This window comes from Lissotriton helveticus, chromosome 4_1 (assembly GCF_964261635.1).
Source record: "Lissotriton helveticus chromosome 4_1, aLisHel1.1, whole genome shotgun sequence".
Lineage (NCBI taxonomy): Eukaryota > Metazoa > Chordata > Amphibia > Caudata > Salamandridae > Lissotriton > Lissotriton helveticus.
The window spans coordinates 1564783487-1564800700 of record NC_136063.1 but is presented as its reverse complement, the minus strand read 5'-3'; the positions used below and the strand labels follow the sequence as shown (position 1 = coordinate 1564800700).

The following is a 17214-nucleotide window of genomic DNA, read 5'->3' as shown; positions in this document are numbered from 1 at the left end:
TAATTTCAGCAAGAATTTGGTTAGATTGTGATTTAGATACTCTTCTTTTATTAGAGACATAGTTAATTATACAATTACGGGCTGATACCTTAAAAGCATCTCATACAATGGGAATAGAGACATCTCTTGTCAGATTAAGACGAAAAAAGTCACGAACAAAGGTATTAAAGCAAGAAATAAAGTAGTATCCAGTAGTAATGAATGATTTAATCTTCACCATTTAGGGAAGGTGGAAGCGAGTATGATATCTAAATGCAGAGATACCGGGGCATGATCAAAGATTAAGAGAACCAATATCTGCTGAATGTAGGGATTGAGTTAATTAATGTGAAATAAAAACATAGTCATTTCGGGAATGGGTATGACGTACTGGGGAAAAAAATGTAAATTCCCGTAAAGTTGGGTTACACAATCTCCACGCATCTGTAAGGTAATGTCTTTGAAAAGCTTGCTCAAAAGCTTATCGTGTTTTGTTTGGTATGTAAGGAGAAGAGGAGTTTATATCTAGGAAAAGATCAGCAGGTAAGTTCCAGTCACCCGCAAAGACTAGGTTGCCATCTGGAAGTTGTAAAAGCTTCTGTGAAACCAGGGACCAGTATTGACAGTCAGGTACATTAGGACCATAAATATGAACAAGCATTTGAAATGCACCAGGTCTTGCATTTACGCAAGTTTAAGCTATTGGCATTGTAAATGACAATGCATTTTTATTTATGTTTCAAAATCTAAAACTTAAATAAAGGCATTGCCATTAGCTCCAACTCGTGTAAATGCGAGACCTGTTGCATTGCAAATGCGTGTTTTACATGGCTAAGAACAAAGATAATATAACAAAATGTGTGCACTATGTTCTGAGAGGCTGCATTTATGACAAATAAGTCAGGGGTGCAGAAGAAAGCGTGGAACTTAATGCAAAAGTAAATCTTGCATGTTTTGTGTTGTTGGGCATCAACTGTTTACCGACTCTAGTGTAGCAGAGAATGCCGCTGAGAGTTTAATCGTTATACTACATTACTGCGTGGTGCATTGCGGTTTACCGTGGGATCGCACAACATCTCAGTGTATTACTGTGAATTGCTACATGTTGTGACAGGTCCTTTCTAGAAGGGGTAGAGGATGACAGTTACCGCTCCGCACAGGTCAACCCAGGGAGTCCCAGGATTAGTTTAGCCCTCTCCCTTGGCAGCCAGGCACTTGATAAATGTAGTGCCCAGATTAAGAACGGTTATACATCTGATCGGGCTTTACAAGGAGCCATGGGGAAGGAGGAGAGGTCTGTGGGCTAGAGGGAAAGGACAGGGGGGCAGGGAGTGAGAGGTGGGTGGCAGATATGTGAAGGAAGAAGGAAAGAATAAGAATTAATTATACCTGGCACCAAGGGAGCGAAACTTACTATAAAATCAATGTTATATAGCTCTACACACCCTTACTGATTTGTGGTACAGTCCATAAAAGGGGTTTATTTTGCATAAAATAATTGGCCTAGTTTTAGAAACCCCACAAGGAGCAGCCTCTCAGGGCATAGGCCACAGTGGTGGTCGCCAATGATGCCACCTGCTAGAGGCGTCACTGCCTTGCCATGCCAGTGAAGACTAAAAGTAATGTTCAGAAAATCTATAGTGGTCAAATTTTAAGTGCCGCTGCTGCAAATGTCAATATGTTGAAGAGAAACAGGAGAACCCTACTCACTAAGTGACCAGGGTAATTGTTATATAGGAAAAACAGTGGTTCCTGTGGAATGATACACTATGAGGTTATGATACATAAGCACAATCATAATATAGAGGGTTAGAGAATGGCAGAGCAGGAAGGAACTATTAACACACTGATTCCAGTGTAGTATATTTTATGGACTTTTTAACCAATAAAGTGACTTTATTGTTTAAAAAATCCATAAAATATACTACACTAGAATCGGTGTGTTAGCAGTTCCTATGCGCTCTACCATTGCCTAACCCTCTATATTACAATTGTACTTGTGTATCATTAGCTCATATATAGCAAAGGTCAATATGGGCACATGTTATTAACATGTTCCAACCTACGCCTGACATATCACACAGACTCGGGCTCTGAGAAGTGCTGGCGGTAACAGGCTTGCTGCAATTTGTCATGCGTGACTCCTTCACTGGTTACTGTGTCAAGACAAAAATGTGTAGGGTGTAATTATTTGAACCCCTAATTGTAATGGTAAATGACACATGAGACGTCCCACAATGCACAGCACGATTGGGTAAAATGGCAGTACTGGATACGGGCATCACACAATGCGATGTCACCCACAGCAGAGTGCCGCCTCAATCTCTCATGTTCATCTGGAACTGAAGTGCTGGTTCAAGTTAAACTGGCAGTTGAAGTGCACTGACCTGTGCCAGAATGCGGTGTAAATTCCACCTGCCACAGTTTTTAACAGCAGGAAGTAGCACTGTGGGTTGAGCCACCAGCTGCAGAGTCGTCCGTGTAGCTTGCAGATTGCAGGTTACACTCTCAGAAAGACAGCTTATTGTGTTGAGGGCCTCTTGAAAACGTGTGCTTCTAACCAACGGACACTATTTGCAATGCAATAGGTTTCGCATTTACACGAGACCTATTGCAGTGCAAATGGTAGTCATCACGGACAACGGGAGGGTGGGGGGGAGAAGGCACGGACAACGGGTGGGGGCGAGAAGGCACAAAAGGGAGTGTGGGCATGGGAGGGGGGAGAAGGCACTGACAATGGGCGGGAGGCGGGAGTAAAGAATGCCGCAGGAGAACCTCATTAAAGAAAATAGTGCTCAGTCTAAATAATACGTACTGTGTAGCACTCAAAGTAAAAGGGCCAGTCGCAATGGGGGGTGACAAATGAAGAGGAGGCGGTACTAAGGAGGGACTAACAAGCCTATTGATGAATCCGAAGCCAGCATTTAGGACAGACAATGACACAAGCTGATAGCAAACATGGGCGGAGAGTGGGTAGGGCTTCTATTCGCTACTCATCAACAATAAGTCTCGCAGAGAAACACATGCGCGCTTGCTCAGCTCGACCTAAAAACGACAATCGGAACTTTATCAATGCATAATTTAAGTAATAACCACCTTCCTTCCTCATCCATTTCCTGAGAAATCAATTAACTTTTAAAGATTTGGGGCACCCATCCCCGCTTTATTTTCTTGGAATCAGTGTCAGATAAATGAGATTCTTGAAAGAAAGCAATGTTCACCAAGCTTTGACAAATGAGCAAGAACTCATTGTCTTTTGATTGGAGAGTTGAAACCCCTGACATTCCAGGAGACCATTGTCAAAACCATTTGAATAAGTCAAATTGATGATAACAATCAGACCACATTGGAAAGATAATATAATAGAGCCATACAAATATTAAATAAAATAACAGCTTGGAACTAGAGTAAATGTAGAAAATCTATATGGAGGAAGGAAAAAAGGAGAAGAAGAATGGTAACCAGAAAGAGAATGAAACAGAGATATATAAAGATAGATTCCAATATCAGCTTGTATATGACGTACAAAACAAATAACAATAAAGGGAAATATACCTAACAATATTTTGATGATGGTAGGGTGTGGTCCCATATGGAGAGGACATTGCGTTCGATTCACAAGGGGCGACAAGGCACAGAAGAGTCTGTGCGACAAAACGATAACAAAGACCGCCTTAACGCACATATAATACCTGCAAGAAAAAAGAGAATAATATAAAAATGTTAAGCCTAAAAAAAATTAACCTACAAAAATCCATATCGACAGACCAGCAATAACATTGAGAAAAAGTGTTATATATGCAAGCTGAGGACAAAAACGAACAATACAATATAATATAAAGTTCAAATAATAGCATTTCAACAGGTAAATTCAACAGCATAATGATATCATATTGATGAAGTTGAATGAACAACATACAAATTCAAGGAAAGTCTTCAAATGAGACGGAGCTTCGTAAGTTGTTGTTTCATTATTGTACGTGTCTTTGAAGAGGCACGGATGAAAAAGTCCAAACCGAGCACCCATAGCATGAAGAGCAGGTCTCATATTGAGAAATTCCTTGTGCCTTTGTGCAGTGCTTTTGGTGTAATCCTGGGAAAATTAAGATTATGTCTAGACCACAAAATTCTTTTGATTCGTCTGGTGGCAGAAATAACTTGCATGAGATCCGTATATTATAAAAAAAAATAAGATGACACCTCTAGGTTTCATGGGAGGTGAAGCACTTGAAGGAGGACAACCCAGTCTATGTGCTTTTTCAATGTTGAGTGGCGGGCTTTCCGATAGTTGTAAAATCTGGGGCAAGATTTTTTTTTTTTAAAGAGACAGAGTCTGCCCCTTCTGTACCTTCAGGAAGTCGATAAATACAAAGATTATCCTTTGGTTCCTGTTTTCAAGGTCCCCAACCTACATCTGTAAGGAGGAAACCTGTGCCTGAAGAGAGTTCACAATAAGAGACGTATCGCTAAAATTAGTGAGTTGTAGCTGTGCTGAAGACAGACGTTCCTCCATAAACGACCATCGATCACTGAGGGTTCGTAACTTGGTATTAGTGTCCTCCTTTAAGGGGTGCAAAGCTCTAATTCCCTCCACCAAAAGATCAAGCGCAGCCACTGGTATTGACTTAGTAGGAGAAGGTGGGTCTTTTTTAAGCCTCTTGACTGTTGCTTTACTCGCAGAAGATTGAGGAGTTGTGGTAGTCAAAATAGAAGATGCCAAATTGGGCAATGCAGCAGAGGTAGAGTGTTCCATTGCAGTGGACAATGAATGCACCGGTGTGCGCCTTTGTGAATTACTCATTGGAGATTTAAATACAGAATTGAGAACTCTTGACCTCTCCATATGCTGAAATCCAAGAGGTGGGACTTCAGCATATGGGGAAGGAAGAGATGCAGTGAATATAAAGCAAATATTGCTGAAGAAAAAATAAGTTTCTAAACAGCAAAGTAGAGAGGATGTAGCCTAACGGCTAGAGAGGCCGACCTCGAAGCTAAGGAACCGTGTTTGAGCCTCTGCAACGACGCTCAGCATCCTGTGATTCTGGGCAAATCACTTAATCTCCCAGTGCCTAACAAAAATGAATGTGTCCTTATGTAGTGCAACGGGTGCTCATGTAAAGCGCTGTGATACCGAATACCTTTGGGTCAAGTTTGCGCTATATAAAACTTCGAAGAACAAAAAAAAGTATGAATGTCCTAAATGCTTATTTCTGTATGGAGAGGCCTGCATAATATGAAGAAAAATGCCTTTAACAAGAAGAAAAAAACAAGGAACAAAATGCTATACATCTCATTTACCTTTGAGGAAGAGTTTGCCTTTAATTATGAAGAAGCAGGAAACCAGCTGGTTAAGAGTGCCTCATCCTGCACTCAAAATGGCGGTCGCTGCTGATGAGAGGAAGCGAGCCACCTAAACCGCAATATACACGCCCCTCCAAGCTTGGAAAAACATGAACATGGTGACCGCCATATATTTGCAGTAATCTCCAGGCATTGAAATGTGAGCATGAGCCGGGAGGCCACCGTCGCAGCGTCTCCCCGAGCGCTGCCGCTCTGAGCTTCACACAGACGCGGCCATCTTGCCCAAGTTTTAAGCCAATAGCCATTATTTTACAAACTAAGCACTGGTTCCAAACAAAGTTTTTTTACAGGAAACAAAGTACTCTAGCCATGTTTTTGTTGTGTAGACAGATAAACACATATACAGTAAAAGCAGACCAAAAAGGTATGTATTATTTAATTCCCCTCAAGGCACGGCTCTTCATCTCCACCTCAGGCACCATCTTCCCAGGACCGGATTTAGTGTCTCAGTGCCTCTTGGTGCAAAGTGTTTATGTACTACCTGCAAGAAGTGCTTTGAAGCCGGTGTAATGCATGTCTTCTCTTGAAGTGCAAGTTCTTGGCAGTTGGGTCGTAGGCGGCTGGTAAACGTGAGCGACCGCCATGCCACATAACAACCTGCATATCTTTGTAAAGTCCTCTGTCACCCAAGGTATATAAAACAGCAGTTAAATTAATAATTAAAATGCATATTTAGAGATACTTTGTTTTGTTAGCTTAATTTTTCTGGAATCCTTTGATGATGATATCATGTTTTTCTCGATTCAGATCCTTGCTGCTCGCCAGCGAGCACGATTTCTACGACTAGCTCGTCCTCCGAAACCTGCGCAGCTGAAAGAGGCAAAGGAAAGAATCCGAAAGAAAACACTCATACAGCAAACACTGAGGTAAACCGGGTTTCCCAAAAATGTCGTTCCTTGCTATACATGGTTTTTTAATGATTTTTATATAGCTTTGGCAAAAATGTTTTTAACTGCCTTTTATTTCTAAACAAAGTGACAACAGAGGAACATTTTCAAATCAATTACAGCAGACAAGACAGGCAGTGCAACCTTATAATATACCCCATCAAATCTCAGACTATGCTTTTTGCTCTCTTACATCACTAACTCATTAAGTAGTTGAAAGCAGTTCACAAAATCAAGGACACGCTAAGGAAGAAAACTACTTAAAATACTGCTGTGATGATATAGAAAATAGTATCGAAATATTCTTGAGAGGAAAGTATACATTTTAAATACTTTTTGATAACTTTTTTAACAAGAAAGAATATTAGGACATGGTAATCCAATATTAAGTAGAATTTAGCTAATATAATCCAACTATCATCCTTATGCTGAGCAATCTATTTAAAGTTCACTATAAGTAAGAAAAATATGATCTAGTACTATAAGTAAGAAAAATATGATCTAGTTACAAAATAGTATGTAATGAAAAATAGAAAGACACTGATGGAGCACAAAAAAATGAGCCATTGTGGAAAGGAAGTTAAAACAAGCATTTGCAATGCAATCAGTTTCGACTTTGGGACCTTATACATACTTAGCTATGCAGCACATTATTGTGGGTACAGCAACATTTATTCTACTGTGCATGAAACAGTGAAAGGGTGAAGTACCACAGGCTGTCACTAAGTACTTCTTGGGACCTCTTTCAGCCACATAAGGTGATGCACCCTGCAACATGGTTAGAGAAAGGACATGGTGCAGTGGCCAGACCAGCCAACTGGGGAATCCATGTTAGAGTCTGGTGTTGATTCAGCATCCTGTAATTATGGGCTGATCCTATAATTTCCTCCAAGCGCCTGGATACCTGTGGCATATAAACGAAAACTACCTATTTAAATAATGCTAAGAAATCAGTGCAGAGATCGCGTAGGTGGGAGCGGGCAAGCAGTGTTGTGGGGGTGTAGTACCACAAGCTGGCATTAGATGTTCCTTGGCACCTCTTTTGGCCATATAAGGTACTGCACATTGCAACATGGATTGGGAAAGGCTATGGCGCAGCAGCCAGAGCTGCCGACTAGGTAGATAGTGATCCGTGTTAGTCTGGTGTTGGCTCAACATCTTGTGACTATGGGCTGATTCTTTAATTTACTCTGAGCACCTGAATAGCTGCGCTATATAAATGAAAGCTATTCATTTGTAATAATGGTAAGTAATGAATACAGCGATCTCAGAGGTTAGGCCAGGCAAGCAGTGTCGTGCAAGGATGCGGGGCAGACGACACAGTGAAATTAAATGAGGGCACTGCACTACAAATTATGCGTAAATAAACAAAACGAAAAAATGAGCAGTGGCCTTTGAGGATTGGTGGGGCCTGTGAGCAGTGTTGTGGGAGGGGTGAGAGGAATACATTGGGAGATTAAGGGATGGCAAGCAAATGAAGCAAACCGAAGTTTCATTACACAAGTAAACAGAACATTTAACGAGCAAAGAGCCAGGCCATCCAAAAAAAGAGTGCTCTCAAGGTATAAATAACCTAAAGAGTAAGAAGACATGAAGCAGGGGCAGTCCTCATGGGAGGATACAAAAACCCAAAAGGAGGGACCACTAAGTGTATTCACCATTGAAAAGCTAGCATTTCTAAAGGACAGCAAGAGGAGCCAATGAAAAAGATAGGCATTTTTGGAAGCTCAAATACTAGGTACAGCATGTCTCAAAGAGACAGAGCATGTGCTGCCTAGGCAAGACATAAAAACATTATTTAGGCAAAATATTCACAAATTTTACCCTATATGTCGTCATAAAAATTATTTCTGTGTAATATACTAAATATTTTTCCAAATTTAGATAACACTGTGGGGACCATTAAGAGGTCGAGGGGAGACCTTTGGTGATTAGCTCTCTACAAATGTATTAATAAATCTGTAACCCCGGGTGACACTGCAAAGATGATGAACAAGTTTTACAAGGTGCGGGAATGCACCCCTCAAAACCAAATGTTTGCCATACATTGTCCTCCTTCTAAAAGCCCGCACCAAACGTGCACCAATTTGGACCTGGAATCAGATAAAAATGTGGAATCAACCCAATAATTCTGGAATTGGCATGTTTTCTTGCGCTTCTTGGGAAAAAAACAGGTGATGCTAGCAAAGGTGGAGAGAGATACAGTCTGAAATTGTTTATTTTGGTCCTGAGTACCAAAATGATCCACCTTAAATGCCCTCTCAATTGGCGAGTTGGCAACAAGTTTCCAGTCCCTGACAGCCAAACCATGCCTTCTAGAATAGACAAACTGTGTACCTTCAGAAGAAACCCAATGACCCCACAAATTATTGTCCGTTTACTCACCTTTCATTTCTGGGGACAAATATTTTAAATACCCTTGCTAACCAGCTTCACGTGAAGAACAAGAGCAACAACATCCTACAGAATAATCACTCCTAGTTTGGATCACAAAGAATACAGGGTAACTATTCAAGTGGTTGATGATGCCCTTCTATATTGATGCAAAGAAAACTCAAGAAACTTAAATTGGATAGAAAATAAAGGTTCATTACAAGTTTCATAGTAATTAGAAGGGGAGATACCAGGACCAAAATAAATAATTTCAGACTGTATCTCCCTTCACCTAGGCTTTCTGTGGAATCTCCTATAAGAACTAGTAAAATATCTTATTGGATGACCCATCAACAAAAAATAGTGTGGGTGAAGGAGGTATCAAGAAGATGGATATCCAAAGAGGTAAGAGGGAAAGCTAAGGCACCAAATAAGACCAAACACTCTGGAGACCGGATGGGAAAATAAAAACTGAGCATTTTGAAAAAATAAAAAGGGAACACAAGGAAAGGGAAACGCAGGTGCCAGGAACAGGGGACCAGACAGAATACTGTTCACAACCACAGGAAGGATTTAAGTACCCTAAGTGGCCTAACACCATAGGTAATTCCATAACTAAAGAAAAGGTTAGACTACTTGCCTGATATTTCAGCTCTAAGCTAAAGAACTGCTAAATAAGGGATAATAGCCACCAACACAGTGGAAAGGCGGTAATCAGCCCATGCATTATGGAGTCTGTTGGGACCCAAAGAGACGGGCTTCATCTCCTCAGCTGTTTCAGATTTAGTTGGCGGGTCTGAAGGCCCACACCCCTAAGGCACTACATCCAGCAGATAGACAAAATATATCTTAACTCAACACCTATTTGTATTGCAATTGATAAGACCCACTAAAGATCCTGCACTATCACATAATTCTACACTCATTCCACACCATGCTCGTTGGGCCGAGGCATCCCACCCCCAATGCCTGTGGAGCTCCTTTAGATACACCCATGATGGCAGAGAAGCTGTGCACCAAAGCACCAAGAGGCAAAATAATTGGTGAATGAGCTGTATTGTAAAACACAGTAAAGTAACATGAGCTTGAGACAATGGAGACGGCCAACCAGTTCCTATAATTTTTGCCTTGCAATATACCTCAATAATAAATAGTAGACTACTGAGAGGCTGGTGAGGACCATTGATTTTGAATTTGGACTTTCTTTAGCCCTTATTACCTTAGAATTAGCTATTAGGAGCTATAGGAAAGACAAGTAACTAGGACTGCAGAATTTGAATATTTATGTTAACTTTCTGATCCTGGTTTTCAACCAGCAATCACTGAGCCAGATTTTCTGATGATGGCACCAGGATAACGAAGGGGAACCTCTAACTGATGTCCATGTTTGCTTGTGAGCCATTTAGTCTTTAAAGTTAATTCAGATACAAAGCTGGACATGTTTCACTTTTGGGGGAAACTCTCTGAATCAAACTAACCTTTAATCCAGTAACTTGAAAATGTAACGTAAATCTTTATTAACTTTACAGAGAGTTTTTGATGTATGCTGCAATGCTATTCCTGCTTATACTTTTAGCATTTGGAAAGTTTTCCAGTGATGAGTATCTACTGAATCATGCAGTCAGGACAGAATTTACAAGGTAGGAAGATGCATTTTGTCTTTAAAAAGTATTGCATTTAAATTCCATGTTTTATTTTGCATACAAATTATAAAATGGTCAAAATTTGTCCTAACCACCAATTACTATTTTACTTGATTCCCCAATAATATATTCAATATATGTTTAACATGTTTTCATGATATGTTCATCCAGGAACACTTTTCCTGCAGTGAGCATGAAAGTGTGCTTGCAGGCAGCTATTTGACCACAGGAACTGTAGTGTCCAATAGCACAAGGGGAGACGTAGTTAGGGTCCCTTGAAAGAAGCGGACTTGTATTGCCTAAACAAATGGCAATGTATCTCATTCCAGTATGATTGATTGGGACTGCTGCTGTCTGTGTATGTACCAGAAGGCATGTTGTGAGTGGCAAACGATACCGCTGAAATAAGGAAACCAAAGACCAAACCGATAAGTTCACAGTCCGGTGCGTGTGAACCCTCTCCACCAATGATTGAGTGATTGAGGGACCAGACCCCATGGGGGCCTCCACACACTTACATTTTGATAAGGTCATTGCCTCTATAGCAGACACTAAGAGCACTCTCCAGGCAAAGTCAGTGGGACGTAGCCTGTTGCTGACTGAACACCGTAAGTTGGCTGACCAAGTCAATGAGGTAGAAACTTCAATAAGAGAAATACGACAGGAGCTTAAGGCACTGACCTACACAGTGGAGGACCTATCGGAAAGGGTGCGCATTTGGGAATGGTGAGCAGAAGATACTGAAGGACGTAGCCACAGCAACAACATTAGGGTGGTGGGGCTTCCAGAGGTCCCAGAAGGGACTGACATGGTGTCATGCCTAAAATGGTGGCATCGGACTGAAGTAGCAACAAACCACCTTACCCCTTTCTTTGCTCTGCAGAGGGCCCAGCGAGTACCGGCTCGCCCATTGTCACTGGGCCGCTCACCACACCCTGTGGTGGCTAGACTGCTTCACTATAGAGATAGGGACATTGTTCTCCAGGAATCGCTGACTACATGCCCCTTTAGTGTAGACAGTTGAAAAGTGTCAGTGTTGCCCAATTTTACAGCATCCGTCCAAGCACAGCAAGCCTCGCTCCTAGAAGTTAAAAAAGCCCTTCTGGATGAAGGACTGCAGTGCTCCCTGATGTTTACTTTCAAACTTAGGATGCTCTTAGAAGGGACTACTCACTTCTGCAAAGATCTGGAAACAGCTTGAAACTGGCTGGAGGCCTATAGAGCTGGGTCGATGCTCCCCAAAACCAGGCCCAGATTGGGAAAAACTAGGCAGAGATCCATGAAACATACTCAAGGGGGCTTTTGTAGAATGCCCTTGAAGAAACTGTCCGACTCCCAGACGGAATAGGAGCGGGCCACGGAGCTGCTTGCAGTGGCTGAGAAAGCACTGACACAGAAGACGGATGCTGAAACTGGCTCCACTTTGGAACATAGATCAATGGCCTCAGTATCGGACACTTCCTTAATCAATGGAGAGCACCTGTCTAAAGTGACTCAACAATCTGCAGATGGCCTGTTCTGAGGAGATGGCACTGGGGTGTTGTCGCTGCATTGTTTTTTTTGGCACTGAGACTTATATAGGTGGGGGTAACGTCGACAAGGAGATAATGTTTCTGCTTAATGATACCAACCCCTCTATTTGGTCACAGTTCAATTTCTGGACCCTGGCCAGGGAGTTTTCGGACTCTAAGATATGCAGCAAGTCACAGCATGGATCAAGCTTGTATTGCTTCACCTACCCCGCCCAGATTAGCCCCTGCCAGGAAACTGGTGGTGGCATTCTAGTAACAATGCTTTTACTATTTAGGTTTGGGTGGCCATCCGTTTCTAGACAGCTCTTCGGGTGGGGTGTTTGTAGTTGGGGCTTTGTTTGTTTGTCTTGGGAGTGACAATGCTTAGTGCTTTTTGGGGTGTGGGCCATGGGAGGGATTGGGGACAGTCCTGAGGAACACACACCATTTGACTACATGGCAGACTCTAAAACTAAATTAACCCTTATGTCCAGGGAACATTAGGGGGGTGGGATTTGCCTCTAAACACCACAACACCAGCACATTCACAGGTACTTGAATAGGTGAGGAGTACAAGTGGCTATGTTGCAAGAAAGTTTAGAACAAGAGGAACCAGGATCTATATTTAAGCAGGTCCTGCACACCTGCTACAGGGCAGTAGTAAGATGTACAAGGGGTGTGCAGTTCCTAGGGGTTTCGAAGAAAGGTCTTTTCTAAAAAGTGCCCTCACACACTTTAACTTTAAATAGGCTAGAGCCCCCTGTAAATAAATACATTTAGTTAGGACGGCCCTAGACCTATTTTAACTCACTCACCGCACTACCAAGCCCACACACCCGCACTCACCCTATGGCTTCATCCAAAAAGATCTCCGCCAAAGAGCCCCTTCGTGGGTGCTTGACGGGCATTGCAGTGCCTGCCTGACGAGGAGCAAGGCCCAATGATGAAGCATGACATCCTTCGGGGTGTGTGAGGGCACCTATTAGAAAAGACCTTTCATCCCAACCATTAGGAACTGCACACCACTTGTATTTCTTATGTTGGAAGAAACTCACCTTACAGTTGGGAAGATTGACCAGTTGTGGTGTAGATGGCAGGGGCAATTCTTTGCCACATCTTACTCAGCCTAAACCAGAGGAGCTCTTATATGGGTTACGGCGAGGACACCCTTTGCGCTCACTCACTCTACCATCAGCAAAGAGGGATGATATGTACTGATTAAGGGTAAACTATTAGGCAAAGATATCTATCCTGTTGGGGAGTGTTTATGCCCTGAATCAGGAACGTGTGGCTTTTCTTCTGGTGTTTTCATCTTCACTGGCGCCTTTAATAACAGGTGACCTCTTACTGTGAGGGGATTATAAATGCGTGACCAATTGTACACTTGACCGCTCCGCCCACCATGGGCCTTGGCACATAAGACATCTGAGGCTTTTAGCGACTGGAAGGGACACTGGGAGTAATCAGATATCTGGAGGGTCCTGCTTGTCCAGACGTGAGACTACTCGTACCATTTTCACATTTATCATTCACCTACTAGGCTGGATATGTTTATATGCTCCAAACAGATTAGCTAATATGTGAACCTATGGAATATTTAGGACGTAGACTGTCTGACCATAGCCCATTATCTATAAAGTTCTGACCGGTTGAGATCCTCGCGTGGCATCTTAACCCCCTGACCCTGGAAGATGCATGTTTTTGAGAATCTCTAAGCATTGCTATCACTGACTACTTCGCCCATAACCAAGGAACTGCATCATCTGGATTCCTTGAATAGGAGCCATTGTAAGTGGTGGTTCGTGACAACTGTCATGGACACCATACAAATCAAAGGAGGGAGTGGAGAGAGAGCGTGTCCACATGGACACTAGGGGTGGATTCAGTCTCCCCAACTATAGTTTATGAACAAATGGAATCCGCCATCGTAAGATAGGTGAAAAAGGAAAAACAAGGTCTGGAGTTGAATGCGTTTCCTACAATGTTGGGAAGCACATCGTGTTCTTTAAATACCCCTCACACACCAACAGGGCCCTTGGTTTCATGCTTCATCATAGGGGTCTTCGCGTCCCTCTACGGAACGCGGCGTGCTACTAACCAACGGATACGCGGGAGCACTGATGTAGTCACTGTGTGTGGTGTGCGAGGGTAGTGAGTGGTAGGGTCAGGAGTGAATTGATAAGTGAGTGTTTTAAAAATACCTGGCATGTGAGGGCTAAAAAGAGTTTTAATATACCTCCGTGCTGGTATTGTTAAAATAGTGTGGTGGAGGTTGTTGTGTATTTAATGTACATAACCTCCTGCGTGCGTCGACATGTTTCGAAGCTTAAATCTTCTTCTTCAGGACGGGTGCACAGATCCCTACCCTACTCACATGTGACAGTCTAATACCGTCTCTACATAAGTAATATTATGTGTCAAACTTAGCCAAATGTGCCTAGTATGGTAAATGGCCAGGAACAAGGTAATGCCTTCAATGTCAAACTGAAAAAGAACACAAAAGTACACACAGAATATTAAATGGAGACACTTCTGATGTGAAGGTCGTGACTTGTAAAGGTGAATTTACACAGTCTAGACGTGATAGTTTAGCATATCAGTATCAGTGTAGTGCCCTTGAAAAAAAGGGGACAAATACAAGACAAACCAACGCTTAACATGAAACACACACTCTATATCAATTCCAATAGTCGCTGTAGTAATCACCTAAGGAGAGTACAAGACAAATGTGGGAAAAAGGGGGGTTTGGTTGTAGATGGAATGCATACTTGCTAAAGTCAAACCAGTGGCATCATGATCCTGTGAAGACGGAGGGGACTATGTGCTAACTAGCACTCTGCAAGGATAAAATAAAAACAACAACACACAGCACAGTGGGTGATTCTCACTGAGTTGAGGTGGTGGTGATCCTGTTGCAAAAACGGCTGCGCCGTACTTACATGCTTAGGGGTACTCCCTGCTACCAACGTCCCTTCCACAGCTCCATGGTGTGAGAGGAGTCTGGAAGGAACGGTATTTATACTTACACTAATTGCTAATTTGTTCCCGCCTCTGCGAGGGCGTACGTACTGAACATTGGGTGTCAGCAATACCCCTGGTTCCGGTATGATGCAGACCCGGAGTCGGGAACAAAAGCAGAGAAAGACTGCTTCAAAATGCACACTTCGGTTGTGCAGAGTGTGGGTGACTGCATGTTATGTCATGCCTGCTGCAATCTGTGACACACGGTACCTGGAATCTGAACCGCTGACTTGATAACACTCACTGTGGCTGCGTGGTGTTCAAATTAACCGCTTGGGGCACAAATGTAATTAAAAGCTTGAGTAAAAGTATACAGCTTGTTGGGAAATGCCTGCTATGCATTTGCCTATATGTATTACCAGTGGTGACTAAAGGCTTAGTATGCATACCATTGGGGATAGTATCAAGCCTCTGTGTGGGCAGAGTTAATTTACGTATCAGGTGAGTCACTGCTGGTTCCAGGGGGTCGCCCAGCTTGATGGATGCTACGAAACTTGGTTAACAAATGTGCAGAAATAATACATCATAATTATTAATAAAGGTGAAAAAAATTGTAAAAGGAGAAATTAGATGGAATTTGGCTGGTCTTGACGTCATGCCAATGTACTCTAGCCCACAGAGGCATGTGATCATGTACACGACATTACGGCTGTTACAATTGGGGAACTTCCTCTGCTACCATTTACTTCCATTCCTGAATTCCACCCATCTACTTTTCCTGGTCAGGTGGCACGTACTGCAGTTGCCACAGGGATGGTGGCCCTGGACCGGTTGTAGAGTGGGGTTGTTAGTATGTGTGGTTGCTCCTGTACGCGGTCCGTATAGACCAGCATATCTTTAAGGTCTCGGCCCCTTTTGTGAGCGAACAAAGTTTTCTCTAAGTGGAGGTCACCACATAGCAGGGTTCTCCAATGTTTGTTCACATAAAAGTAATGTTCGATACAAGAAGGGCACCACAAAAATGGTGTCCCACTACCTGTCCGAAACCAACACATTTTTCTATTTAGTGCCTATATTACACTTTGTTACCCATGGTGTTTCTGACTGTTTCAGGTGAATTGGTTCCAAGGGATACTGTCATTGAGTCCTTTAACACTAGTGCCCAAACGGAATACCCAACGTTGTTCCTTTTCTAATAAGCCAGTCTCTGATGGTAATTGTTCAGTGAACATCCGCTGCAGTTCGTTTACTGTATGGATTTCAGACAGGTAGTGGGACGCCATTTTTGTGGTGCCCTTCTTGTATCGAACATTACTTTTATGTGAACAAACATTGGAGAACCCTGACTTTTGGTGACCTCCACTTAGAGAAACCTTTGTTCGCTCACAAAAGGGGCAGGGACCTTAAAGATATGCTGGTCCATACCATCTGCGTACAGGAGGAACCACATACTAAAAAACCCACTCTACAACCGGACCAGGGCCACCATCCCTGTGGCAACTGCAGTATGTGCCACCTGACCAGGAAAAGTAGATGGGTGGAATTCTGGAATGGGAGTAAATGGGAGCAGAGGCAGTTCACTAATTGTAACAGCTGTAACGTTGTGTACATGATCAAATGCCCCTGTAGGCTAGAGTACTTTGGCATGACGTCAAGACCAGCCAAAATTCGAATCGAGGAACAATTACCATCAGAGACTGGCTTATTAAGAAAAGGAACAAGGTTGGGTATTCTGTTTGGGCACTAGTGTTACAGGACTCAATGACAGTATCCCTTGGAACCAAATCACCTGAAACAGTCAAACACTGTGGGTAACAAAGTGTAATATAGGCACTAAATAGAAAAATTCTCAGGGAGTGCAACAGAACACCCCTCCGGCCACCAGTATCTATGAAGGCAGATGTTTGTTCCATACTGGGTATTATCGAGAAACACCACCCCCTTTTCATTTGTAATTTTTCATTTCTCCTTTTGCTAATTTTTTCACCTTTATTAATAATTATTATTTATTATTTCTACACATTTTTTGACCAAGCTTCGAACATCCTTCAAGCTGGTCGACCCCCTGGAACCAGCAGTGACTCAACTGATACATTAATGAACTTTGCCCACACTGAGGCTTGATACTATCCCCAATGGTATGTATACTGAGCCTTTAGTCACCACTGGTAATAGATATAGGCAAGTGCATAAATAGCAGGCATTTCCCAACAAGCGGTATACTTTCAGTCACGCTTTTAATTACGTTTGTGCCCTAAGCGGTTAATTTGCACACCACGCAGCCGCAGTGAGTGTTATTAAGTCAGCACTTCATATTCCAGGTACCGCGTGACACCGATTGCAGTGCGCATGACCGAACATGCAGTCACCCAAACTCTGCGCAACCGCAGTGTGCATTTTGAAGCTGTCTCTCTCTGCCTTTGTTCCCGACTCCGGGTCTGCATCATACCAGAATCAGGGGTTATTGCTGACACCCAATGTTCGGCACGTACACCCTCG

The 17214-nt window shown here is 42.7% G+C and overlaps 1 protein-coding gene across 1 annotated transcript in view; it reads left to right on the top strand.

Annotated features, from left to right (window-relative positions):
* Positions 1–17214, top strand: part of PKD1L1 (polycystin 1 like 1, transient receptor potential channel interacting) — a 1793388-nt gene that overhangs the window by 1420660 nt on the left and 355514 nt on the right. The window contains exons 52-53 of the mRNA XM_078688182.1: positions 6088–6206; positions 10130–10240. Of these exons, the coding sequence (XP_078544308.1) occupies positions 6088–6206; positions 10130–10240 (230 nt within the window). The remainder of the gene's footprint in view (positions 1–6087; positions 6207–10129; positions 10241–17214) is intronic.